The sequence below is a fragment of the Erythrolamprus reginae genome, chromosome Z (assembly GCF_031021105.1).
Source record: "Erythrolamprus reginae isolate rEryReg1 chromosome Z, rEryReg1.hap1, whole genome shotgun sequence".
NCBI classification, from domain to species: Eukaryota; Metazoa; Chordata; class Lepidosauria; order Squamata; family Dipsadidae; genus Erythrolamprus; species Erythrolamprus reginae.
Window position 1 is genome coordinate 83,144,517 of NC_091963.1, and position 23,565 is coordinate 83,168,081.

The following is a 23,565-nucleotide window of genomic DNA, read 5'->3' on the forward strand; positions in this document are numbered from 1 at the left end:
GGGGGGGGGGAAACACCCCATAGCATCACAAATGTGCCCCCAATCCCTCTTATTGAGCTGTTCTCGGTATGGTTTTGATTCTTCATACATGATTAGTATTTTTGGGCCTGGAACATATTTTTCTGTATTTCTGCTGAATAGGGTCATTCGATAGATGGTCAAACAAGAATGCACACACAAAATCTAAAAACCTTACCACCAGACTGTGGATTAGCAGACTGTGATCCTGAACAAGTGTAAAGGCAGGAATAGGGCAAGGGTTTAAAATCCATGAAGAGGGATGGAGAAGAGCAGGTTAATAATGAATGGTGAATGAAAATAAAAAAGCTTTAGTCAGTTCATATAAAAAGCTGGAAATGCCACAAGAAGGTTAGGGCTAAGAGCAGCACATTTAAGTAGCTTCCACCAAGCTCAGATGCTGTATAATTACACTTTTTCAGCTCTTGACCAAAAACTGTAAAGCAATGAATTTAACTGAAATGTCACATCAAACTGTTGAAAGCTATAATGAAAATGTTTAATAGGTACAGAAAAATAGTATTATATTTTTTGTTCTATTGAATCAAATGAAAGCGGAGGAGGGATAATGTACAATAATTCCATATCTAACATTCATGCAAAAGTGAAGAAGTAACTAAATACAGCTGTCCAATTTTAAAAATATCTACCTGTACTTGTTGAATCATTATTTGAATGATTAGTAAATATGACAGAAAAAATAATTATGCTTCCATATTGTTAGTTTTCTTATACTGTTAATGGAAACTGCTGTACAAAACTATGCATATGCAGGCTAATTCCATCATTACTTCTGGGGGAGAGGGACGGCATATAAATCCAATAAGCAAGCAAACAAACAAACAAACAAATATACCCAGAAGACTCCAACCACTAACTGGAGTAAATATTTTGGCATTTAATAAATGATACATGAGTTGTCCAAAGTTGATTCAAATATGCAGAGGGCATGATGGCATAGCCTCAAGGATATTTAGTTGATTATCTCAACTAAATAATATCTATATTGAATAATAAATGTATTTGATTTCATTAACAAGTGCATTGGTGCTTTATTTAATTCCTAGATGACAGACAATTTAGGAAAAATCCACCCACCTGGGCAGAATAATCAATTACCCAAAGGAGTGATAATTTGTGAAATTGCTTTAATTTAGATTTTTTGCACCAAACAAGGAGTAAAAAGCTTCTTTAAATGAATGTTGAAAATATCCATCCAATCCTATTCCTTCTGATAAAATCAGCGGAGTCTTTGAACCTGCTGTTCCACATAAACACTTCCTTCTTTCAAATTTCAACACAAGCATAAATGCCTGGAATGCTTCCAATCAGGAAGGTTTCAGGGTAAATTTGAGAAAAATAGCTGCTGAAAGTATGTATACATTTTCATACATTGTCTATAATACAAAAGTAGTTGATTACTATTTTTCATCTTAATTTTATCAAATTAATTATTTTAAAAGAAGACTGCTTTAATGTCAAAATAATGTTGTTTCAGTTTATTTATTACATATATTACTCATGGCAGGATTCATTGAGGTTCTTAACTTTTAAAAAATTATTATTATTGAATTTTTTGAAACATAAAGCATAAACAAACACATACAAAAAGTAGTCACATCATACAATACACCCTACAAAAAGTTTACAGAAACTTGTACATTTTGAAATAAAGTTCTTTTTACATTGCCTTTTCTACATTGTCCTCTTTTATTTTGTCTGGTTATTTTATTTCTGTTTTTTTCTCTAACCATTTGTATAATTTTCCCCATATGGTTTAATATTCATTTCACTGTTTATTCTGCAATTCCATTGTAATTTTATTCATTTTTGCACATTCTAGTATCTTTCTGATTATTATCTGTTCTGTTGGCATATTTTCTTTTTTCCAATTTTGTGCAAAACTCAATCTTGCTGCTGTGAGTACATGGATTATTAGGTATAAATTTGCTTTTTTTATGATGCCCACTGATAATGCCTAGTACGTATATTTCCGGTTTTAGTTCTAGTTCATAATTTAGAATTTCTTTCAACCAATTTCTAATCAAGGCCCAAAATTTACTGCTTCTGAGCATGTCCACCACATATAATAGTACATGCCGTATGGTGTTTTACATTTCCAACATTCGCTATTTAAATTATTGCAAATTTTTGCAAGTCTTGCCAGGGCATAATGCTACCTGTAGAACATCTTATAAAGATTTTCTTTATAACATATAGATATTGTCGGTTTGAAATTTAATTTCAAAAGTTGCTCCCAATCTTCTAATTGTATGTTGTAACCAAAGTCGGTTATCCATGCTATCATGTTTTCTTTCACAGATTCTTCTACATTCTCAAAATTTAACAAATACATTCTAGTAATAAATTTTTTCTTGGACCCATCAAAATGTTATCTATTGTATTTATTTTCTTCCATATTCCATATTCTACTAAATCCTTCTTATATCTGCTTCCTATTTGGTAATATGGTAACCAATCTAATCTTTTTCCTTCCTTTTCCAATTCCTCTCTACTCTTCATTGAGCCTTTTGCATCCAAAAGTTCTTCATATGTTATTATTATAGTTTTATCAATTAGGTTGGGGTGTACTTGAGCTTCTATGGTATTTCAGTATAATGTTTATTCTTTATCTTTCTCCATGTATCTAACAATATTTTCTTTATCATAGTCGTTTAGTCGTTCCTTTCTCCCATAAGTGTGCATGCCACCCCTCAAGTATGTTATGACCTTCTATTGTTAAAATCCTCTCATTTTCTAGCTTTATCATTCTCTTATCCATAGTAAATTGGCTGTTTAGCATTATAATTCTAAATTGGGGAGACCAAATCCTCCCCTTGCTCTGCAATCTTGTAGAGCTTTAATTCTAATTCTAGGTTTTTTTTAATTCCATACAAATTTAGATATTATATGGTTTAAATTTGTGAAAAATTGCTTTTCTAATTTTACTGGCGCCGTCTGAAAAAGATATAGCCATCTGGGCAGTATGTTGGAATTTATCATATTAATTCTTCCCATTATTGATAGATTTAATTTGGTCCATTTTCCTAAATCTTTTTTAGTTTTATTCGGCAATTTAATTTAATTCTTTTAAGGATATATATCGTGTTGTGAGCCATAATCCCAAATATTTTATTTTTGATTCTATCAGTAAGCCTATCAGGATTGTAATTATTTGTTTTTTTATCATATTTACAATTTTTGGTTAATATTTTAGTTTTATTTTTGTTAATTTTAAATCCTGCAATTTTACCATATTCCTCTCATTCCTTTAATAAGTATGTGACTGATTTTGTCGGGTCTTTTGAAAAGAAGACCAGATCATCTGAGAAAGCTTGAACTTTGTATTCTTGCTGTTTTATTTTTGTTCCTAATACTTGTTAATTACAGTACTCTGTATCCTATTTAGTAGCAGTTCAATTGATAAAATAAATATTAATGGAGAAAGTGGGCAGCCCTATCTTACTCTCTTTTCAATTTCAAATTGTTCTGTTATATCACCATTTATTAATATCCTTGCTTTTTGGTTTGTGTAAATATCATTTATCATATTTTCAAAATTTATCCCTGACTTCCAGGGGTGGCACCATGGCGACACAAAGCAAAGTCTAGTTGTTGCTGGACCCTGCTTGGGATTTTCCATTTGGAAACCACTTCTTTGGTAAAGCAACTCCCTGGAGGGGAGAGATAAATAAAGGGGAAAATTCAGAGCAGTGGATGGAGGCGCAAACCCCCGCTGGGATAGACAAAACCCCTGTGATTGGACGGGAAAAAAAACCAAAGTTTCTCTTTCGGCCCAAAGACATGCCAAGCTAAATTCACAGCTGGGAAGTGGAGAAAGTGTTAAATAGCAAGCACCAGTGGATTCGATCTTAACAGCTAAATCCTGCACCCATAAAATCACAGCAGAAGAATTTGGAGTAAAGTAGCTGTAAAATTGAGTCTCCTGATTGAACCAGGTGGCGATTGTGTGGAGGGGAGCAGATTGTAAACAACAAGTGAAAGTTGACAAGTGAAAGTTGAAGGCTGAAGTTAATGGTGGAGCATGAATGACTCAGCGTGAGAGGAATGACAGATGGAGACGGAGATGAATGGAGATTTGGGATTGAAGATAAGAGATCGGAGAGTGGAGGTGATGATTAAAAAGAAGGAGAGAAGATGATTTTCGGAATTTTTGTGGGGAGTTTGGAGTTTGGAGAACAAAAAGTGAAAAGCTGAGAATCCAGAGAATGAACGGTCAATGGACTATATCAGCTGGTCAAGACAGCAGACCATAGCTTGGAATATATATGGACTGAAAACTTACCCCTTGATTTCTTATTGATGGTGGACTAATGGATTATTGGACTATTGATTGCTGACTATTATTGATTGACTATCACCTATTAAAGACTAACTATCAAATACTGAAGCCAATAGAAAAATTAGACTGGGGCTTCTGGTCTGGACCGGGGCTGCTGCGGAGGCTTTGGGACAGGGCTTTGTCTCCGAAGATCCTTCTACCCCTCCAAAGGTCGCCCCCAGAGATCGGATCGGGCCCAGATGGACCGATCCTAGAAAAGGGGGTTCCCCTGTCCTCAAGGGGCTGTCGCCGAGGTCCCGAAGTGGACAGGACCACCCCGCGGCTTTGGAGTGCGGAAACCGAGCCTCCAAGGAGGTATCGGCCATAGCAGCCTGACCACACCAGTGGGAAGTGAGAAGAATAAGGAAGAAGAATAAACTTAACTTCATCATCGCAGGAAAAAGGAGTCATCAGAAAAGGAGAACCTAAGGTATAATTTCATCTATACAATAATTTTTGTTTGTGGAAGTGAGAATAAGAAAAACTGCAAAGTTAAAGGCGAAAAGGAAAGTTTGTAAAGAAAAGAATCATATCCATATGCTGACAAGGATTTGCGGCCGGAACTAGTTTCTTTACACTTTCGTTTCTCTGATTATTAGAAAGAAAATTAACTTTTCAAGATTTAAAGACCAGAAAGAATAAATTCACCCCTGTAGAGGCTTCGAGGGGGAAGGCTGTAAGACGAAATGAAGCTGGAAACTTAGGCTCTTTTTTTCTACAGCGGAAGGATTACAAATCAAGGCTTTCCCCCCCCCTTCTTTTCCGTTCCAGAGTGAATCAAACAATTAATCAAATGAAAAAGACGAATTAATGAATTTCCCTACGGTTTGACCTTTCTGCTCCTCGTATATTTACTTCTACTCTTGATGAATTTGAAATATTTGTGATTATTGCACCAGTATTTTTGTTTGAAGGCAAGAAGAGAAAGGGAAAAGTTTTTCTTTGTCTCTTCCCTATACCTACCATATAAGTCACTCGGGGGGTTATTTTCTTGAAACGGATTTATTGGACCATAATTTGAGATCGGATTACAAGTAACTACTTTTACACAGACTAACTACTGGATTGGATTGGACTACAAATATTATAACAACAAACATTACACTCGATTTGAAGGATTAAGTGTGTTTACTTTCTTCTTCTTTTTTTGCTTTGGAATTTGGAGTACTTTTTTCCCTTCTCTTCCACCGGGACTAATTTATAGCATTATTATTTGGAGATCGATGGACTTTAAAAGAAAAGTTTCACAGGCAATTCGTAATTAACAAGAGACTTCTTTTATTCTGGTATAAGTATAATATTGATATATTAGTTTTTCTCTTTTTTATTTTCTTCTTTCTTTTTGGCTCCGTATAACATACTGATTGGGAGATATTATTACTGTATTATTATTAATATAATGAATTGCTAATAACCTCCTTTTCTTTCCCTCCCCTTGTTGTGGTGCCTTTTTAAATTTTTAATTGTTCTCTCATTATACTGTTTTTTGTATAAAAATTATATAAGCATTTTGCCATACATTTAAAGAAAATTAATTAAGGGAGGGTTAGAGAGAGCCATTAGTTTTCTCTCCTCTAGATTTTACCGAGCATTTAAGATATATCTGCTTTTTTTTCTTTTTTTTTCCTTTTTATTGTGTACTGAGTAATAGACATATTGATTGATTACAAAATAAGTTGTTGCTTCTGTCTTTTTTTTTCTTCTCTCCTTCTTCTCTCTTCTCTTCCTTCTTTTCCTTCTTCTTGTCTTTTCTTTTTTATTTTGCTTCTTTGACTGTTTCCTTAATAGTTTGGTTTGAATATTGCTCTTATAGACTTTAAAAGTAGATCTTAAGATTTTTCTTTGGCTGAAATATTGGTGTTGAATTTTTTGTTATTATTATTGTTATTATAAATTAAGGTGATCAGTAATCAATTCAGTATCAATTTAAGAATTTTTAAATTAATTTAGAGTTTGTTGGATTTCAGTAAATTTCTAAATTAAGATTTTAAAATAAGATGTCGAGTACTTCCACATATACAAAGACAATTAAAAAACAAGCATTAACTTCATCAACATCTCCACAAGTCTCCCCTTTGGCATCACCTGTACACCAAAGCGCAATCGCAAGTATGTCTGCCAAAGAAAAAGAGAAAGCACAAGCACAACCATCGCTTCAGATGATCCAAGAAACGTTAAATGCAATGAAGGACTTTATGTTAAAATCTCAAAATGATGCTAATCAACAACGTGAAGAATTAAAGGCTGAAATTGCAGAATTAAAATTAGACACTGCTGAGATGAAAGCAAATACAGGTGAGATGAAAGCGAAGATGAAAGAAGGAGATGAGAAAATGGACGAAATACAACAGACATTAAAAGAAAATGAACAAAGAATTAAGAATGCTGAAGCGAAGATTGACAAAGTTGAACAAAGAATGGATGCCTACGAAGGCAAAACAGACTCTTTTAAAAAAAGATATGATAAATCCATCACACATTTAGAAATACAACACGCCTCTTATGGTCTGAGATTCCAGAACATAACTGAAGAAAAAGAAAAAGACTTACAAACTAAGATGGTTGAAATAATTGGAGGTATTCTACAGATGGACCCTACAGAACTATCAAAAGAGATAGATGAAGTTTTTCAAGTCCAAACTAGCTACGTCCGATGGAATAACTTACCGAGAGAGGTACATATCAAATTTGTGAGGAAGACCATAAGAGATGACATTCTGAGATGGACAAGAAATGAAAAACTACAAGACAAAGGAAAAGAAATAACTATACTGAAGCAAGTCCCAAGGAGAGTGAGAGAAAGCAGGAGGGACTATTACTTTTTAACCAAAATCATCATTAAAGAAAACATTACCTTTCGTTGGCTTGTACCTGAGGGACTTTCTCTGCATTGGCAGGCGGATAGAGTGAAAATAGAAAACATCGAACAAGCTAGAAAATTTTATGAAACAAGTGGAATTTGTAATCTTGAGCAACCAAGCAGAGCAGAAACCATCAGCAGAGATGCAGAGACAGTAGCGAGCAGCACCGCCCAGGGGAGTGTGGAAGAGCAAGGAGCACGTAGAAAACAACCAGAGCGCGAATCTAAAGATCCCAGTACCAGGAGATTTGAAAATCTTCTCAGTAAACGTAAATGGACTTAACAAACCAAGGAAAAGGAATCAAATATTTTCCAAACTCAAAAAACAAAAAGCACAAATTGTGATTTTACAAGAAGTACATATTAAGAAGACAAATAGAAAATTATTATTAAATTCTAAAATTGGAAACACGTATACAAGTTTGGCGAACCAAAAAAAAGAGGTATCGCAATATACGTTGAAAATTCAATAAACTCCAAACAATTATATGCAGATCAGGAGGGAAGAATTTTAATCGTACAGGTAAATACTGACGCAAAACCCCTTGTTATTGTTTCTATTTACACCCCGAATGAAAATCAAATGAGTTTTTACAAACAATTACACCAAAAAATAAATGAACTAAATATTGAAAATATGATAATAATTGGGGACTTCAATGCTATTTCAGATAGGGTATTAGATCATTCAGGGAAGAAAAAAGATAAGAAAAAGAAAAGTATTCTACCTACTACTTTTCAGAAAATGAGATCAGAATTATTATTAAATGATATTTGGAGAGAAAGACATCCTTCTACAAGGCAATATACATTCTATTAGAATCCTCATAAAATTTGGACTAGAATAGATATGGCCTGGGCCTCTAAAACAACTGCAGAACAAATTAGAGAAATTGAGATTGATACTAATACTTGGCCTGACCACAGTCCTATATTGATATATTGGAAAAATAAAAAGAGACAGATGAATTGGCAGATGAATAGGAACATTATAAGAGATAAACAATACAGATAATGGATAGAAAAAGAATTAGAATTTTTTTTTAAATGCAATAAAAATTCAGAGACCTCTTTTCAAAATCTGTGGGATACAGCTAAAGCATACATTAGAGGATTAACGATCTCTTATACAGCAAAGAAAAATAAAGAACAAAGGATAGAATACGAACAACTGACTAGTGAGTTGAAACAACTTGAGTTAGTATTTCAACACAATATTAAAGACTACAAGATTAAGAGGAAAATGGATTTAATTAAGCATAAAATAAAACTTATTGAACAAAAGCAAATAGCAGAAAAGATTAAAAGGGCCAAACAGCAGTATTTTGAACATGCCAATAAACCAGGAAGATGGCTCGCATATAAACTAAGAAAGTATAGACAATCAAAAATAATGAAAGAACTAGTAGATGACAAAGGCATTAAAAAATATAGAAGTGAGGAAAAAGCAAAAATCGTACAAGATTTCTATAAAGAACTATATAAGAAAGAAGATATTAAAGAAGATGAGATTTTTAGGTATTTAAATTCATCAGGCTTACCACAACTAACAGAAGGACAACAAGAAAGGTTAGATAGTTTAATTACAATACAAGAACTGCAGACAACTATTAAAAAACAAAAAAATAATAAGGCTACAGGGCCGGATGCTATTCCGGCGGAATGGTATAAAATAGAAAGCAATGTAATAATAAATAATATGTTGGAAATTTTTAATGAGATTGTTATGGATGGTAAAATACCAAAATCATGGTCTGATTCGTTAATAACGTTAATTAATAAGGATAAAGATAAAATTCAAAATTATAGACCTATATCATTATTAAATGTAGACTATAAAATATTTACTTCAATTTATGCAGAAAGATTAAAAAAGATTTTGGAAGAGATAATACATCAGGACCAAAATGGATTCTTACTGGGCAGGCAAATTAAAAATAATCTTAGAATGGTTATCAATTCATTGGAATATTATGAGCAACATCCAGAGAAACAAATGTCCCTGATGTTTTTAGATGCTAAAAAAGTGTTTGATAACGTGGACTGGATATTTATTAAAATGCAACTGAACCAAATGAGATTTGGTACTAAATTTGTGAACTTGATTGACGCCATATATTCTAAACAGACAACGAAAATCATACTAAATAATGAACAATTGGAAAAATTTGAAATCTTTAAGGGAGTTAGACAAGGATGTCCGATCTCACCTTTATTGTTTATTTTATCCCTCGAAGTATTACTAATTAAGATTAGGGCAAATAATAAAATACAAGGAATAATCATTGGGAAAGAATCATATAAAACACAAGCATACGCCGATGATATGACTTTTATAATTGAAAATCCATTGACGACATTACCAATTTTGATAGCTACAATAGAAGAATATGGTAAGGTAGCTGGTTTAAAAATTAACAAAAACAAGACACAACTTATAGTTAAAAATATGACAAAATATATAAGGATGATGAAGGTAGAATTTTGATTGTACAAGTTGACATTGAACCTAGACCTTTGGTAATTGTTTCGATTTATGCCCCTAATGAAGATCAAATAACATTTTATTAAAAATTGCATCAAGTAATAACAGAGTTAAATATTGAAAATATGTTAATAATTGGTGATTTTAATGCTATTACAAACAGACAATTAGATCACTCGGGGGGGGGGAAACAACAAAAGTAAGAAGAGAAGTAAGAACTTATTGCCTAATACTTTCCAGAAAATGAAAATGGAATTACTATTAAATGACATTTGGAGGGAAAGACATCCCCACAAGAGACAATACACTTTTTACTCCAACCCCCATAAAATTTGGACAAGAATAGACATGGTATGGGCCTCAAAAATAATTGCTGAACAAATAAAAGAGGTCAAGATAGATGTCAACATTTGGGCCGATCATAATCCTGTGGTAGTCTATATGAGAACTAAAAATAAACAGGTTAATTGGTGGATGAACAGAAATATCTTGAAAGATAAGAAATACAAGGATTGGATTGAAAAAGAATTAAAAATATTTTTTGAAATTAATAAAAACTTAGATACTACTCCACAAAATTTATGGGATACAGCTAAAGCATACATTAGAGGATTAACGATATCCTACACAGCAAGACATAACAAGGAAAATAAAATAAAATATGAACAATTAATAAATGAATTAAAACAATTAGAATCTTTATCACAACAACATATAAAGAATAGAGATTTGAAAACAGAAATGAGTGTAATCAAACATAAAATTAGATTGATAGAACAAAATCAAATAGCTGAAAAGATAAAAAGAGCTAAACAACATTATTTTGAACACGCGAACAAACCAGGCAGATGGTTAGCATATAAACTTAGAAAACAGAGGCAATCAAAACTTATTAAAAAACTAGAGGATAATGATGGCATAATAAAATATGACACAGAAGGAAAAGCAGATATTGTGAATAATTTTTTTAAAGAACTATACACAAAAGATATTACTAGTGAAGATGAAGTTTTTAATTACTTAGAACATTCAAAATTACCACAAATAACGGAAGATCAACAGAATATTATGGATGGACCAATAACAATGGAAGAACTTTTAATAATAATTAAAAAACAAAAAAACAATAAAGCAACTGGCCCAGATGCTATACCGGCAGAATGGTATAAAATAGAAAATGAAACAATAAGAAATAATATGTTAGAAATTTTTAATGAATGTAGACTTGAGGGTAAAATTCCTAAATCTTGGACAGAATCATTAACAACCTTAATCCATAAGCAGGGTACAGCACCAGAAAAAATTAAAAATTATAGGCCTATATCATTATTGAATGTGGATTATAAGATCTTTACTGCTATATATGCAGACAGACTTAAAAGAGTTATAAATGGAATAATACATCAAGATCAAAATGGTTTTTTGCCAGGCAGACAAATCAAAAATAATCTTAGAATTGTCATAAACATGTTAGAATATTATGAGCAACACCCAGGGAAAACATTATCTTTAATGTTCTTAGATGCTCAAAAAGCCTTTGATAATCTTAATTGGATATTTATAAAAATGCAATTAAATAAAATGAAATTTGGCTCAAAATTCGTTAACTTAATAGATGCCATTTACTTAAAACAAACAACGAATATAATATTGAATAATGAACAATTAACAACACTTGAGATAAACAAGGGAGTTCGCCAAGGTTGCCCTTTATCACCATTGCTATTTATTATGGCTTTGGAGACTTTATTAATTAAAATAAGAACAGACTCTAAAATAAAAGGCCTAACTGTAGGTGACGAGACGTACAAAGTTCAAGCCTTTGCAGATGATTTAACTTTTATAATTGAAGAACCGATTAAGACAGTCCCAATATTAATGCAGACAATAGAACAATATGGAAAGGTAGCAGGTTTAAAGATAAATAAAAGCAAAACACAACTTTTAACTAAAAATATGAGTAAAATCCAAGAAAACAAGTTAGAATGTATCTCTGGAATAAAGATTGCTAAAAAAGTAAAATACTTAGGAATTTGGTTAACAGCTAAAACAATAACTATAAAAAATGATAACTATTTAAAATTATTGACAGAAATAAAAAAAGATTTAGAAATCTGGAATAATTTGAAAATATCTTTTTTAGGAAGAGTAGCAACAATCAAGATGAATATCTTACCTAAAATTTTATTTTTATTCCAGGTAATCCCAATAAACCCAGGGAGTACTTTCTTCAAAAATTTAACAAATATAGTTTAAAAGATTTTATGGCAAGGGAAAAAAGCAAGAATAAAAATAAATTGTTTAGAAGATATCAAAGAAAGGGGCGGATTTGGACTTCCAAATTGGAAATTATATTATCAGGCGGCCGCCCTAACGTGGATTAGAGATTGGATTACTCTAGAAAATAAAAGAATATTAAATTTAGAAGGGTATGATCTTATGCTTGGATGACACGCCTTCATATGGTATGATAAGGAGAAAAATCACTCATATTTTAAAAGACATACATTAAGGAAATATTTACTAGAAGTTTGGAAAGACATAAGGAAAAACCACTTTTTAACTATTCCAGAATGGCTCGCCCCTCTAGAAGCAATAATACACCCAAAATCTACAAAAGACAAAAAAAATTATGCGATATAAAGATTTACTAAATGACCAAATGAAATTAAAATCTAGGACTACATTACAAGATGAAGGGATAACAATAGATTGGTGGCATTATGCCCAGATTCTATCTAGATACCAGAAGGATAAAACACTTTATATTTTTAACAAAAATAAAAATTTGTTAAGCAATTTAATTACTCTTAATCAAACAAAAACAATAGGGAAAATTTATAAATTCCTTATTGCACATAAAAATATAGAATTGACCCTAAAAGATAATATGATAAGATGGTGCAAAAACATTGGTAAAGAAATAGACATAGATACATGGGAAAAAGTCTGGGTCAACAATTGGAAAATGACCAAATCAGTATCATTAAAAGAAAACCAAATTAAAATGTTTTACAGATGGCATCTCCCACCAAATAGAATAGCAAAAATGTTCCCTAAAACTTCTCCATTGTGTTGGAAATGTAAGAAAGAAATAGGAACCTACCACCATCAATGGTGGACATGTGGTAAAGCTAAAATATATTGGAAGATGATAGAGAAAATAATAAAAGAAACGGTAAAGCAGGAGGTTGAAAACACCCCGGAATTTTATTTATTAGGAATTACCAACCAGACCTACAAGAAAGAAATTTTATATTTAATTATACACATATTAACAGCGGCTAGAATCACGTATGCGCAAAATTGGAAGGGGGAGGAAATCCCCAAAGAAGAAGAAGTCATAGCAAAATTATTAGATTGCGCTGAAATGGATATGATGACAAGACGTTTAAATGATCAAGAAGATACTAAGTTTTATGAAGCATGGAACAATGTTTATAAATGGATAGATAAGAAAAAATAAGATATACAATTTATTTTTAGTTAATTTGTCGTATTTGTTTTTACTTGGGTAATAATAATACTAACATTAGTTCAAATTTATTGTTTAATGACTAAGGTAGAATTAGTTTATATATAAGAATTAGTTTATATATAAGAAATATAGTAAGAATTTTGGTTTTATATATATATTAGTAACAATGTGAAAAACCTTAACTCAAATTTAGCAAATTTTTTAATACTCAACATATATCTAATTATGTATTCTTTTTCTGTATTTGAATTTATACTTTCAAGATAAGCGGGGAAAATGTATCCCCATTTTGTGTTCAATGTTTGTATGTGTGTCCGTCTATTTTAAGAAAATCAATAAAATATATTTTAAAAAAAATATGACAAAAATGCAGGAAAGATTAGAAATTATTTCAGATATGAAGATAGTTAAAAAAGTAAAGTATTTAGGAATATGGATCACAGCGAAAACCATATCATTAAAAAATGATAATTATATCAAAGCAATTGAAGAAATTAAAAAAGATTTAGAAATATGGAATAATCTGAAAATATCTTTCCTGGGAAGAATAGCAACTATTAAGATGAATGTTCTACCAAAGATATTGTTTCTGTTTCAAGTAATACCTATAAATCCAGGGGGGGGGATTTTTTAAAGACTTAACAACAATTGTTAAAAAATTCTTGTGGCAGGGCAAGAAGGCAAGAATAAAGTTAAGTATCTTAGAAGATATTAAAGAAAGGGGTGGATTTGCTCTACCTAATTGGAAATTTTACTATAAAGCAGCTGCACTATCTTGGATTAAGGAGTGGATAACTTTAGAAAATAGAAGAATATTAACTCTGGAAGGGCACGATCTGATGCTTGGATGGCATGCTTTCCTCTGGTATGACAAAGAAAAAACACATTCATATTTTAAAAGACATACAATAAGAAAGTATTTATTAGAAGTATGGAAAGATATTAAGAAAGATCACTTCTTAAATGTACCAGACTGGATATCCCCACTAGAGGCGATATCCCATCCTAATCTCATATCGGATAGGAAAATACCAAAGTATAAACAGTTACTTGATGAACAAATGAATTTAAAAACAAGAGATAACCTTCAAGAGGAAGGATTTAAAATAGATTGGTGGCAATATATACAGATGCAGTTGAAGTGTCAAAAAGATAGCAAAGTATATATATTTAACAAGAGTAAAAACTTTTTGAGTAGTTTATTGATTACAAATTCAAAGAAATTAATTGGGAAAGCATATAAATATATGATAGAACATAAAAATATAGATTTAATTCTCAAAGACAACATGATTACTTGGTGTAAAAATTTCGGTAAAGAGTTTGATCTAGAGACTTGGGAGAAAGTTTGGATAACAAATTGGAAGATGACAAACTCAGTTTCTTTAAAAGAAAACCAAATTAAAATGTTTCATCGATGGCATCTCCCACCAAATAGAATTGCTAAGATGTATCCAAATACCTCCCCAAATTGTTGGAAATGCAAAAGTGAAATAGGTTCTTATTATCATCAATGGTGGACATGTAATTAAGTCCGGACATATTGGAGAATGATAGAAAAATTGATAAAAGAGATTACATTATATGAAATAGAAAAATCCCCTGAATTTTATCTCCTAGGCATAACTAAACAGAAATATAAAAAAGATATTTCTTTTCTGGTTGTACATATTTTAACAGCCGCTAGGATAGTTTATGCACAAAATTGGAATATATGCCCAAAAAAGAGGAGGTAGTTAAAAAAATTCTGGATTGTGCAGAGATGGATATGATGACGAGAAGGCTGAATGATCAAGAAGAATCTGACTTTTATATTATTTGGGATAAAGTTTATACATGGATAGATAAGAATAAAGTTGAAAATAAGGTAACGAGAACGGTATGAATATAATTAAATGTTATTGATATTTTTTGTTGTTTTTAGTGTTGTTGGCTTTTCTATTTTATCAATTTAACTTTATGTCTATTAGAATATGTAAACAATAGTTCTTCTTTTCAATTAGAATATTAGTTTGATTTAAAGATTTAAGATTTTATCCTTTTTTCTGTATTAAAAATTGACTTCAAGAAAAGAGGGGTAACCCCTAATATGTGTTTAAATGTTTGTAAGTTTGTATGTCTTTTTAAATTGAAAATTAATAAGGTTTATTAAAAAAAAATTAGACTGATCTGGGACTGATTTAAGATTTAAGAAGAAGACACATGAAAGAAATGTAAAATAAATGGAGGTGAAACAGAGAGCTGATTGTTTAATACTTTATATGAACTTGTGACTCTCCCCTTCTACCTTTCTCCCCTTTCTTTTTCTTTCCTATTCCCTTTTTTCCTTCTCTTCTCCCCTCTTTCTATTTGAATCTACTGTAAGCTGATATTTCAAAGTTGTTATTGTAAATTTTCTTTCTTCTATTTCATTGTTTGCCTAAATATATATATTTCTTTTTTTTACTGTTTTATTAATCCAGTTTTGTTTAGATAATTTATTATTTGAATAGATAAATATATTTAAATCTATTGAATAATCTAAGAAATTAATAATTGAATAATCTAATAATCTATATAAGATAACATATTAATTACTAGATAAGGAAATTGATTGACCATGCTTATTGAATAGTTATAGTTATATAATTATTGAGATTATTATTTAGTATTTAGTAACAGATTAATTAAAATATTTGAAATAATTGTTAACTTTAGAATAGTAAAATAAGGCTAACTTTATTAAGAAAAAAGTGAATGAGCTTTAGGAGTAATCTTCTATGAGTGGCGAACATGTCAACAACTTATACCAGAACATTGAAGAAGACAACAACAGGGACCCCATTATCATCATCAGGAACTAAAACAACCACTGAGATGGCACCAGTAGAGAAGCAAGATCAATTACCTACACTACAATCAATACAAGGATCATTGGAGATGATACAAGAATTTATGGTCACAAGCCAGGAAGCCATGATGACTACGCAAGAAACAATGAAGCAGAACCAAGAAAAGACAAATATTTTGAAAGAATATTAGGAAAGATTGAGGGACTAGAGGCAGGAATGAAAAACATACAAGAGATGATTGTGAATCACAAACAAAGAATTAAAAACATTGAATGAAACATGGGAAATACAAAAAATAAAGTGGAAGAAGCTGAAGGGATGCTCATTGAAGCCAATAAAGAGTTAAAGGGTGCATTATCAATGTTAGAAATGGAGAAATCTGCTTTTTATTTACGTTTCTATAACATATCAGAAACAACGGAGGAAGATTTATTTAACAAAGTGGTTGAATTACTTATAGAAAACCTGCAAACAGACAAACAAGGGGTTAAAAACCACATAGATGAAGTATATAGAGTGCAGACAAACTATGCTAGACAACACAGACTTCCAAGGGAAGTACAATGATACCTCGTCTTACGAACCCCTCGTCATACGAACTTTTCAAGATACAAACCCGGGGATTAAGATTTCTTTGCTTCATCTTAAAAACCCTTTCCGTCTTATGAACCTGAGCCCCGGTCTGTGGGCTCTCCTACTGTGCATGAGCTATCTGACTGCCGAAGGGATTCACCACCGGGATTTCCCATTTGCTTGCATGGGAATTCCCCGCCTCCTTTTGCTTGCACATGAGGCAGGGGCAAGAAATGAAGCTTTTGGGAGATCGATTTTTGGAGAGATTTGTGGCAACAAATGAAGCTTTTGAGAGAGCAATTTTTGGAGAGATTTGGGGCAAGATACGAAGCTTTTGGGGGAGCGATTTGGGAGAGATTTGGGGCAGTGTTAGCCTTCCCTCGGCAATTTATGTCTCTGGGCATAATTTATATAGACTGTAAATTTCATTCAGTCCATTTATGATGTCTTGTTTGTCTCTCTGTAGTATATTTGCTATTATGTCTGTCATTATAGTGGTACCTCTACCTAAGAACGCCTCTATTTAAGAACTTTTCTAGATAAGAACTGGGTGTTCAAGATTTTTTTTGCCTCTTCTCAAGAACCATTTAAGAACCCAAGACCGGAAAATTTTCCCAGGAAATTTGAGAGCAGCATGAAGGCCCGGGCAGTTTCCTGTCATTTAATCCTGGCCATTTCAGGCTTTTCTGGGCTGCCAGAGGAGCCTTTGGTGGCACTTAAGGAGGCTTTTGGCAGTCCAGAGCAAACAAAGAATTTTCCTTTCTCTGGGTGCTTGGAGAGGGAATAAACCACTTCACTGTGGTGATTCCCTCCTGCTGCCTCCCATACACTGGATTTATTTTTTGCACTTCCTTTTTCTTGTCCACTAGTCTCTCAGTCCTTCGCTGTTATCTTTCCTTGTCTGGAAGTGTTCAATCTCAACCCCCCTCTCTGTTTTTAAGCACTAGTTTCTCTCTGCTCTCAGTCTCACTCTCTCCTCTGCCCTTTTTCCCTCTGGCAGCATCTTTCTGGTCTCAAATCTCAAAACTCCAGTCTTGGGTCTCCCGTCATCTCCAGAACGTCATCTCTGTTTATCTTGCCACCATTCACGAGCGCTCTCCTCCGCTCTCCGTCAATTGCCTCTGGCTCGCCTAATCACCATCTCTTCCTCAACTAGTTTTTCAGTTGGCCTAAATTCAGCCTGCTCCCTTAGGTTCAGGTTAAATATAAATCTCTTTCATTACATCTATCTCTTATCAAGCTCCATTTTTTTGTCTTCTTTCTTTCTTTTTCTTTTTTCCCAGTCTCCTCCTGTTCCTCTTGTTAATGTCCACTCAGCACGTACTTCCGCCCTCACTTGATCATCGATCTGATATATTTCAGTTCAAGTTTTATAGTTTGTAGTTTAAGGACTAGTAATTTATAAACATAATAGTTTTCTTTTGTGCTCTCTTATTCTTTCTCTCTTCCAAGTGCTTATTTATTTATCTTTTTTCAGATCAAATCAGTTCATATAAATCTACATGCTCCCTTCTGTGGTTCCCTCCTTCTCCTTTCTTTCTCCTGCTGTGGAGCTGCTGTTTTAGGATTTTTAAGCCCCTTTTTCACCTTCAGATCTTTAAAATTTCACTAATTTCACTATATATCATAAATAAATACCATATTGGGTTTCTTCTTAGCAGATCAGGAATGTAGTAAATCTCTTGCCTTCCTCTGTTTCTACGGGCAGTCACAGTCCCACTGCTGCCATGTTGACAGGCAGTTCTCCTGCATCAAGGTTTGCAAGGTTTTTACTTCTTCACACAGGGCAATTGCTTTTCACCACTGTGCCCAATGGGTCCTTCACTCTCTCATCCACTCCTCCAAAGTGAATGTGCCTGTTCTCAGGCCCCCGATTTTAAAGGATTCAGGTTTGGGGAACAGAGCACTGTTCTCCTTCGCCAGCTTTTCGTGGCCCCACCCCGGAGGTCTGATACAAAGATAAAGTTATTAAAATATTCAGAGTATAATATTAATCAAAGGGGAATTTTTTTTAAATGCTTATAATAAAATACATAAGTAACTAAAAAAGGTACAGTTAGTAAATGGCAACAATCACAATTCAAATGTTCCTCTCAATACACATAGCCTCATTTAGTGATTGACTCATTTAGCTGCAATAGTGAGGAAAAAGAACTTTCAATCCTTGCATTTATTACTTTTGCAGGTCCGTTAAAGCAAAGTAAATCTGAAAAAAAGTAAGATAGGTCAGAGTTTCACTTAACAACTACTTGTTAACAACTGAATAGTCATCCCCCATTGTGGTTGCTAAGTGAAAATTACCTGGCATTTGTTTTAAGAAGTTTATGAAAAATTAATAAAATAGGGGCTTGCTGTATTTTAGAAAGAAGGATAATCTACATAACAAGTGCAAGAAAAGGGAAAAAAACTCTACAGCTTTCTATTTTCTTTGTTTGTATCCTACAAAAATATTCTCATTTAACTGAGTGTTTGTATGTTTTGTTTTTTGTTCCTTTATACTTTTAACCAAAGGTAACATTTCAGAATTGCTAGTGCAAGTTGGGTATCCAATAAGTAAACAAATCCATGCTGGGAGAGATTGTATTGACTGCATAAATGAATGCCTGAGCTAATTCAGAGTCAAATCAAATCAAAATCAGTACTTCTAATGCTTCGTAATTTGTAATTATGAGTCAGCAAGCAACTGGACTGCTACTTTTAGTTTCTAGGTGATTTTCAAAGGAAGTACAGAGGGCTCAGCAATAATCCAAGCAAATGATCCATGTGTTCCAAATAAGGCTGAACTGGCACCACATATTTTGGCAAAGAACCATCAACCACAGTGACTACCTGCCCTTCTAGCAATAACTATAAATCTAGGACTGCAAGACACGAGTCTTCTCCTTTCAAGTTTAAGTTTCAAGTTTAATCAGATTTGTATGCCGCCCCTCTCCGCAGACTGAGGCTAACCTCCTTTAGAGGTTAGCCTCATTTAATCAGATTTGTTTTGTTCTCCCATCTCTGGAAGGGAAAAATCTGCACTTAAGCAAAAGACAGACTGTTGGGGACAATCATATCAAGTGCTTGGTTGCTGTTTATTACCACACATAAAGAAGTCTGAAAAAATACCCAGCGCTTGCAGGAAACTAGCTGAATATAGCTATGAGAGATCTGGGATGACCATATAAAATAGTCTGTTTGTTCTATAGAAGTCCAGTCTCAAAGGTCCCAGGAACTGTTTGATGATGGTGGAAACACTTTCTATATTCTGATCACAAATATCTGCATTAGTGCACAATATGCATTAATTCTTGAGCTTTACTAAAGATGTTCTGTACAGAATGAAAATTTAAATTGCCAAAGAGAGGAAAAATGGAATTTCAAGTTCATCCTCAAGGAAAGAATGCTATCAGGTAGTAATGGGATTGGTATACCAGCCATTTACCCAGCTTATCTTGCAGACTAACATCTAAGACAACATGGACAGGTGGCACATGGAGCCACATCTGCTGGCACGGGAACTGTTGCCCTAGCTCTGTTCCAACGTGCCAGCCAGCTGATTTTCGGCTGGTACAGAGGCTCTGGGAGGACATTTTTGGCTTCCAGAGAGCCTCTTGGGGGGGATAGGGGAGGGCATTTTTACCCTCCCCTGGTTTCAGGGAAGCCTTTGGAGCCTGAGGAGGGCAAAACATGAGCCTACTGGGCCCACCAGAAGTTGAAAAACAGGCTGTTTCTGGCCTCCAGAGGGCCTTTGGGAGGGGGGGGGGTGCAGGGAAGCTATTTTCGCCCTCCCCAGGCATTGAATTATGTGTGTGGGCACTCATGCATGCATGATAGTGCATGCACACACTCTTTCGGCACCCAAGGAAAAAAAGGTTCACCATCACTGTGCTAAACTTTCAGCTTGATTCTTCATTAGAATAAGAATTATATCATCTGAATACACATATTCACACCACTACCACCATCCTCTCTGGAATTACTATTTTACATTTAAGGAACATTTAAGAAGCAATAATCAGTTACAGCTACTTGAGAAAGATATATGTATTTGAAAAATATACTTGTATACACATTTGAAATGTAAATTTAAAATAGCTAAAAATGATGTAAGCCAGGGACTGGATGCATCACATGCCCACCCCCACTCCTGGTTACCGAAAGGGGGAAAAGTCACCATATGTCATGTGACACCGTGAATTTGATACTCCTGATATAAGCCAAAAAGTCATAAATCCATAGGCATGACAATAAATACAGTGAACTTTAGTCTAGATGCAATATTTAAAATCCACTGCCATTGAAGTGATTTAATTTGTCAAGACATTCAATTTCAATGAATTGAATGTGAAAATAGATCAAATGAAGGATAAATTGGGAATTATTATGGAAAAGATCTTTCTAAACAAAAAAACTTATATTGATATTACTTTTTTATTGTAGATTAAATGATGTGGCTGCAAGTTATTATGCTATGAATATGTAATAATATAAATATGAGTTGAATTGATGTTTAATGAACTGTTATGGCCTGGCCTTCACTCTCCAGTAATGTTATACTTATGAAGATACTTTGCAAGACTTAGTTGATATGAATGGATGACATGATATGAATGGATGATATGACATGAATGGATGATAAATGATAATTTTTATGTTAATGTTTTCTTCTTGGTAAAAAGGGCAATTAAGATAAGGATTTAGAGATGTATATGAAACAAATAAGGATATATTAAATTGAAAATTAGCATTATTAAAGGCCTTTTTGGCCCCAAATTTACTAGATGTGTAAAAGTAATTGATGAAATGTATTAGCTAATGGCAAATTTGCAAATTTCAGTAAAGATGTTGGAAAATTCTATATTTGATTTTTCAAGTGACAAAAGAAAAGGAGGCAGCATTTGTGAGAAGATACATGCCAAAAGTAAATGGATAATTGTTGATTGTAATACAGATGAAAGGTAAATGATATTGTACATAAAAACTTACTCCCCCCCCAATAAAATCCACTGCCGCTGAAGTGATTTAATTTGTCAAGACATTCAATTTCAGTATCAAAATATAGAACTCTGCAGGGGGGGAAAAACCTAGAATTTATCCCCACTATATAAACATTAAATATAGAGACCGTTCTAATAAGTCTCTTAAGGGATATTTGCCTGTGCTTCGCAATATATTCACCATTCATATGCAATAGTTTACAAGAGGTTGAAAGTATACATTTTGTATTTTAGAAAATAACATTTTCAGCAATGCTTCTATTTTCCTCAAATGTATATCAATTAGAAATATATACTTGTTGAATAATACATTCCAATGCTTCATTAATTTTGAAATAATGTATTCAATTCTACATAATGTAGCAACAATATACTTGGATGGAATTTAAATTATTGAATTATATCATGTTTGAATTGTAATTAATTAAAGTGTTTTCAGGGTTTGAAATGATACCCACTAACTTTTTGCTCTCTTACTTTCTGTTTAAATCTCAAATAACTATATGATTTCCTTGTGAAGAGAGTTCAAGTTTAAGAAATTCTACACTGAAAGGATTAATTTTCTTTTTCTGAATATCCTATTCAAAATAACACAATACAAAGTATAGAAGACTCCAAAAGCATGCAGACTACTGACCCAAAACACTGAAACACTGACAAAAAAAAAAATACCTTCATTTTTGTCTGGCGATGATGAACCTATGGCACAGAACAACAACTCAGTATGTAGTGTTTCTGAAGAAATATTTTGACCATATCCTTTGGTCAATGAATGTACAGTAGATATATGGGTTTAAAACATTATTGAGAGACAAGCAATACATACGTTGAGACTGAGATACAACTTTTGTTCGACTCCGGCCCCTGGAATCTGCCTTTGAATTTCCCACTCCAATAGAGGGTGTTGAAAGCTTGGTTCGCACACGTCCTATAAAAAAAAGAAAAAAGAAACTGAAATTCATATGTATAGAAGTAATTGATTGGAAAACATTGAATCAGCTCCAGAGTGGGTATTCAGCTGAAAAATGGAATCAGCTCCAAAGGAGGTATTCAGCCATTTCGTACTGGGTTGGGCAAACTGGTAGGAGTAATTTGGTGTGCATTGCCGAACTAATAGAAACCTCTGCTCCCTGCCCCCCCTGGTCATTGCTCGCTTGGCCCACTTGCCTGCCCACTGCTCAATTCACCCGCTGCTCGCTCGCCCCGCCCATCATCACTCTATATATGCTGCCTTTGCTTCGCCACACAGACCAGCTAATCACCTTGCCAGTCACCTCATCTCGCATGTTCAGCTCACTAAAGGTAAGCAATGCGTGCTGCCCGCTTAACCTTTGACTTGGCCATTCCCTGGTTGCAGCCTCAATTGGGTTGGGTAATGCACCATTCTCCAGCTCCGCCCATGCCCAGTAGCTGCTGCCTGCTTGCCATTCGCTTTGACTGGATGAGGAAATGCACCATTCCCTAGCTCCAGACTTGCCCCAGAGCTGCCGCTCACTTGTTGTCCAACTTGAGGAATGTTGCTCTGGAGCTGCTGGCCACTTGTTGCTCACTTTCCCTTTTCTAATTGCACATGTTGGCCCATTTCTCCTTCTTCAGAGTCTCAGGCCCTAGCCTTGCTTTCTCCCCTATGACCATTTCTTTTATCAGGCTTAAGTTCCTCCTGCGGTGGCTGGTGGCAGAGGTGAAGGTGAGCCAGGTAAGACACCTATGAGTACTGAGTCTCTATATATTTTTTAAAAAATAAATTGTATTGATTTTTATAATATAAATGAATACGCACAACACAAAACAGTGCATAGTGATATGTGCTCCCGCCACCCAACAACAATCATTCAGTCCCTCCACCAAATGAGGTTGTACTAATTTATAATATTTTAAAACCAGGAACATCAACATATTTTGTTCTTTATGGCTCGGTATCGAATTCTTCTGGCCATAAAACCTCTGACCCTGTTCCATCTTCCCATTAGTTTTTCCACTTTATTTTCATTGATTGTAT

General features: G+C 33.5%; 1 protein-coding gene across 1 annotated transcript in view; it reads right to left on the minus strand.

Annotated features, from left to right (window-relative positions):
- The window catches only part of CLASP2 (cytoplasmic linker associated protein 2), an 817,644-nt gene that overhangs the window by 252,739 nt on the left and 541,340 nt on the right, over window positions 1–23,565 (minus strand). Inside the window, exon 19 of the mRNA XM_070727408.1 lies at window positions 22,393–22,494. Within this exon, the coding sequence (XP_070583509.1) occupies window positions 22,393–22,494 (102 nt within the window). The remainder of the gene's footprint in view (window positions 1–22,392; window positions 22,495–23,565) is intronic.